The sequence below is a fragment of the Equus caballus genome, chromosome 10 (genome assembly GCF_041296265.1).
Source record: "Equus caballus isolate H_3958 breed thoroughbred chromosome 10, TB-T2T, whole genome shotgun sequence".
Taxonomy (NCBI): Eukaryota; Metazoa; Chordata; class Mammalia; order Perissodactyla; family Equidae; genus Equus; species Equus caballus.
Window position 1 is genome coordinate 9003296 of NC_091693.1, and position 6009 is coordinate 9009304.

The 6009-nt window shown below is 40.2% G+C and overlaps 1 protein-coding gene across 1 annotated transcript in view; it reads left to right on the forward strand.

Annotated features, from left to right (window-relative positions):
- Window positions 1–5120, forward strand: part of LOC106780903 (zinc finger protein 30) — a 66582-nt gene extending 61462 nt beyond the window's left edge. Inside the window, exon 13 of the mRNA XM_070225604.1 lies at window positions 2630–5120. Within this exon, the coding sequence (XP_070081705.1) occupies window positions 2630–3339 (710 nt within the window). The 3' untranslated portion in view covers window positions 3340–5120. The remainder of the gene's footprint in view (window positions 1–2629) is intronic.
- Window positions 5121–6009: the final 889 nt, after the last annotated feature.

Genomic DNA, 6009 nt, shown 5'->3' on the forward strand with positions numbered 1-6009 from the left:
CTATCGTCCAAGTGGGAGGATTGGAGGACACAGGATGTCAGCGCCAGTTCCAGTCCATGTTTTTCTAAGATTCTCCTTTGTTCTTGCTTCCCTCACTTCACGTCCAACTTTCTTGTCCAGCTGCCTGCCCTGCTAACTGGAAGTTCCAGAAGCAGACTGAGAAGTGACAGCCTTATGTAGACTTTTTAACCACCTCCTGCTACAATTTACTTATTAACTCGTCTCCTGAGTCCATCCTCTCTGATACCTCTCTATATGCATTATGTGTTTTGCTTCAAACTCTTAAGTTCTGCTTAAGAACTTCCTTTAGGGGCCGGCCTGGTGGCACAGCAGTTAAGTTCGCACGTTCCGCTTCTTGGCGGCCCGGGGTTCGCCGGCTCGGATCCCGGGTGTGGACATGGCACTGCTTGGCACGCCATGCTGTGGTAGGCATCCCACATATAAAGTTGAGGAAGATGGGCACAGATGTTAGCTCAGGGCCAGGCTTCCTCAGCAAAAAAGAGGAGGACTGGCAGTAGTTAGCTCAGGGCTAATCTTCCCCCCAAAAAAAAAAAAATATCAGCAGCAAGAAACTCAGCTCAGTCTGGGTTGCTTGGTAAAGTTTTGACTCCTTTCCCAAACCCTCCTGCTTTTATTTACAGTCCTTATGTGGTTAAGTTTTGTATTTTGTCAAGTGTTTATAGTTGAAATCAGTCAGAGGGGGGCCAGTCTAGGCTGGAGGGACTTAGTGCCACCGTGCTGGAACTAGACCTCCTGCAATTCAGGAGTTATTTAATGGTTCAAAGTCATTGTTTTTCTCTTGTATCATTGCTGATTCATCGCTTTTTGTTGCCTGGTTTATATGTATGCATCATAATCATTTTTATGCTATTTTTTACAGTTTTGGTCCGTCATAGCTCTCAGTTTTTGGAGTCTTCCTCTTTTTGGAATAAGATTTCTAGGCTCGCTTTTCCTGCTCTCTTTCTACATTTTCCCTTTGTCCAACTATTCTGTGCCTGTATTTTAGCTGTGCATATTGAGAAACTACAATCTAGATATTAAAGTGTGTTTACTACAGCTGTCTTTTCTGGAAGATTTTTGCCGCCATCCAGTTGGTTTAGGCTTCTCTTCTGTGGTCAATTTTGATAAATTTTTTAAGAAAGTTGTCCATTCTTTCAAAAGTGTTCACGTAGTACTCTTGCAATTTAAATAAATTCCTCTCTGGTTCTTATTTTCTTCTAGAAAAATTTTTACTTGTTTTTAGTCTCTTTTTTGGTTGGTTTACCTAATATTTCCTGTAATAGGTTTTCAAAACCCCAGCTCTTTGATTGGTTTGTTATGCTACTGTCTTCTCACTCATTATATCCTGCTTTCCTCTACTTTGTTGTTTATTTTCTACATATTTGACATTGATCCTCAACTCATTTTCTTTTATAGAAATAGTCCTTTGAGTTTTAAGTTCTCTGAGTGGTGAAATTGCTTACCCAAGATTCTGATATGTGCTTATTTTCTGCATAGTCATTTACTAGGATTCTTATATCTCAGGGTTTTTTTTTCTATAGTGATCCAGCATTTTTGGAGAGGACATTACCATTTCCACATGGAAGGTCTTTTGGTTTTCTAATATTTGTTATTGATTTCGATTGTTACTCTATTTTGAAGAGTGTTGTTAATATTATTTCAACTTTTGGTACATAGACCATACTCTAGTCATAAGAGGATATTTTTTGCCCCCAAGTCATAGCCTCCTCATTAAGCGCTTTCGATTTTGCTCAAGTTATTGCTTCATAAGACTTTTATCCTTCAACTCACAACTGACAGTTCTTTTCCGTATAAATCTTGGCACTCTTCCTCTGCACTGTTGTATAATTCAGGTTCCCTCTTTTGCCTCATGTTCCTAAATGGTCAAAATACCGTAAGACCTGGTATGTGTTAGAAAATTGATTAACATACTCTTCTGGGGATTACCAGAATGGTTGGCCTTGGTTAAAAGGGAAAGGTAGAGAGGGACCTGAGAAAAGATATAAGGAATAAAAAGATTGAATAGCTGTAAGCATAGTAAATAATAAAATCTTAGGAGAGGCTAAATAGGTAAAGATTCTCAGTATCTTAACTGTTATAAAGAGCAAAGCAAAGCGCAGATGGCTGTGCATCTGAGGAAGTGGACCACAGTGGTGGAAATGTTTCTTTTTAGGGGAATTGTAATTGAAGAGTGATCAGGTATAAATAATTGCCTTTTTAAATTTAATATGTGTTTTAGATGGAAGTAGTATGTTAGAGCTGGCTGGTACTGGCTGTCTAGGGACAAGATTTTACATGTCCTAAGTCTGGGTTTGTTTACACTATATTGATAGCTTGAAATTGCCTGTCGTGGGAGTATTTACACCATCGACATGGGCTAACACGACACAGATCAAGGCTGGATGTGCTGTGTGTGTGTGTGTGTCTGTGTGTATAGAGAGGTTGTTAAAACCTTTACCAGCACTCTACTGCAGAAACTTATTCTCTGAACTCTCCTTGTATGTTTTCAAGATTTATGACTGTATTTTAGAGTTCTTTAAATCGCCTCTAATTGTAGAAATTTTCAATTTTGTCTTAATCAATTATAGGACATTTTCTGGTCAAGGAAACATTTTCTTATTTGTTTTAGATTTGGAATCAAGATATGAAATAATCAGCTCTGGAAGAATGTACATGTGTATAAAACATTCATCTCTAAATCTACAACATAGAATTAATAATGGAGAGAAACTCTATGAATGTAAGGAATGTGGGAAGGCCTGTAGTCGTCGTTCAGACCTTAGAGTACATCAGACAATCCATACTGGTGAGAAACCACATGATTGTAAGGAATGTGGCAAGGCCTTTCTTCGTCTTTCAGACCTCAAAGTACATAACAGAATTCATACTGGTGAGAAACCCTATCGATGTGAAGAATGTTGGAAGACCTTTATTTCTGCTTCAAACCTTGCTCAACATGTAAGAGTTCATACTGGTGAGAAATCCCATGTATGTAAAGAATGTGGGAAGGCCTTTGGTCAAGCCTCAAACCTTTTACACCATAAGACAATTCATACTGGTGAGAAACCCTATGAATGTAAGGAATGTGGGAAGGCCTTTAGTGTGTATGGACGACTTACTCAGCATCAGAGTATTCATAGTGGTAAGAAACCCTTTGAATGTAACAAATGCGGGAAGTCATTTAGGCTCAGTTCCGGCCTCAAAGTACATCAGAGTATTCATACTGGTGAGAAGCCCTTTGCGTGTAATAGATGTGGGAAGTCCTTTAGGCTTAGTTCAATGCTTAAAGCACATCAGAGAATTCACACTGGGGAGAGACCTCATGGAATATATGTATAGTAGACAATGGAATTATACCACTGAGAAACAATTTAAATGAAGAGGATGTGAGAAGGCATTTTCCAAAAGGCTTATAAGGCATCAAATAATTTATACAGGCATGAACTCCTTGGAATTTAAATAATGTTTGATGTTTTTCACTTATGACCCACATATTGTTCACATTCAGAGAATTTTGTTTTGTATTTATATAAGAAAGTCTTTTATGACATTCCTCTATGTTTCACTATTGACTGGCTGTCCAGGCTGTGTGGCCAAGGTCACAGGCAGGTAAGTGCCACTCATGGAAGAGACCAGTGCATGATTTGAAGTCATGAATGTAGCCACCCCTGATGCAGGAAGGGGTAATAATCACTGGAAAAGGCTTGCCAACAAACTGTGACCCGGAGGTGAGAAGGCCAGTTAGCCAATGATGGGTAAGACCTCCAGGGGGAGGCAACCTAAGACAGGCCCGGGGGCACAGACGGAGAAACGATATCGATATCGGGAGCAGGAGGGACCGTTGCCTAAGAGACCTTGCCTGCTCCGAGATATACGAGCACAGCAATAACATGATAATATCAAAACAGAGGCCAAGGGAGGACTCCTTGAGAAATCACTAAGAATTCTTGGCATTCGCTAATTACTTCATCCAGAACACCTGTGTATGTTTAACAGCTGTAAGCTGTGTATATATTGAAACGCTGGTTATAATAAACTCAGAGTGGCCATCAGCCCTCTCCACATCTATCCTGATGTGTACCTTGCATTGCAACACCGACAATGAAGAACAGAGAACATACACGCCAGGATCAAGTGGTACAACGTTTACTTACAGCAAAAGAGGAGATCGAATGCACAAGATCTAGTTCCTTAGTGTGTCCATAAGCTACGGCCAGGAAGTCAACTCCACATCTGACAGGGATGATGAGCTGCACACAACACACTTTGTGCTGCAGTGGCAAGATGCCAACCCTTCCCCATGAGGTCTATCAGATGGCTGTAATTACCAAAACAAAAAACAACAAATATTGGAGTGAATGTGGCTAAAAGGGCACCCTCATACACTGCTGGTCGGAATGAAAACTGGTGCAGCCATTATGGAAAACAGTATGGAGATTTCTCAAAAAATTCAAAATAGAAATACCATACAACCCAGCTGTCCAACTACTGGGTATTTATCCAAAGAACTTGACATTAGTGATCCAAAGAGATTTATGCACCCTTATGTTCATTGCAGCATTATTCACAATAGCCAAGATGTGGAAGCCACCCAAGTGCCCTTCTATGGATGAAAGGATAAAGAAGATGTGGTGTGTGTGTATATATATATACACACACACACAACGGAATACTGCTAAGCCATAAAAAAAGACAAACTTGTCCCATTTATGACAACATGGATGGACCTTGTAGGTATGATGTTAAGTGAAATAAGCCAGACAGAGAAAGACAGATACAGCATCATTTCACTCACATGTGGAAGATAACAAATACATGATAAACACAACAGATTAGTGGTTACCTGAGGGGAAGGGGGTTGGGAAGTGGGCAGAAGGGGTAAAGGGTCACATATGCACAGTGAAGGACAAAAATTAGACTACTGTTGGTGAGCACAATGACGTCTATTAGAAATTGATAAATAATAATGTACACCCGAAATTACACAGTTATAAATCATTATGATCTCAGTAAAATTACTGGGGAAAAAAAAAGGGAGGGATTGGATCCTTACCAAAAAAGAATGGGGGATACCTTTGTTCCTTTAATTACAAAAATCTTGGACACTAGAAAACGAAAAAGGAAATTCTGCAGTGTGCTGCAGCCTGGATGAACCTTGAGGACATATTACTGTAAATGAAATCAGCTGTCATGAAAGGCAAATACATGTATGATTCAGTTTACATGAGGTACTTAGAGTAGTCAGAGTCATAGCTAGAACTTGTAATGGTGGTTGCCAGTGGCTGGAGGGAGGGAGGGAATGGGGTGTTATTGTTTAATAGGTACAGAGTCCCAGTGTTACAAAATGAAAAGAGTTATGGGGATGATGGTGGTGATGGCTGCACAACAGTGTCAATGTATTTAATACCACTGAACTGTGTACTTGAAAATGGTTAAGATGGTAAGTTTTATGTTGTGTGTATTTCAAGTCAACGACAACAGAATAGCACAGACTGGGTAGCTGAAACAGCCAAAATTTATTTTCTCATAGTTCTGGAGACTGGAAAATCAAGATGTCAGCAGGTTTAGCTTCTTCTGAGGCCTCTCTCCTTGGCTTACAGGTGGCTGCCTTCTCATTCCGTCCTCACATGGCCTTTTCTCTGTGCCTGTGCATCTCATGTCTCTGTATGTCCTGATCCCCTTATAGGGACATTAGAAAGACTGGATTAGGGTCCACCCAAATGACCTCATTTTAGCTTGATTACCTCTTTAAAGCCCTATCTCCAAATACATTCTGAGGTACTGGGGGTCAGAATTTCAACATGTGAATTTTGGGGAAACACATTTAAGTTCATAACTCTGGTCAAACTGATACAGCATGGCCCAAGGTCTCGGGCATACACAAGCTCTATTTTTAGGCAGGATATTCTAAGGGCTCAGAGGTTACCTCCTAGAAGCTGGTTAAGGTTCAGTCCTTTCTTGCAATGTGCAGGGTTTGGGCAAACCAAGGCTGACGTGTTCACTGTTTAC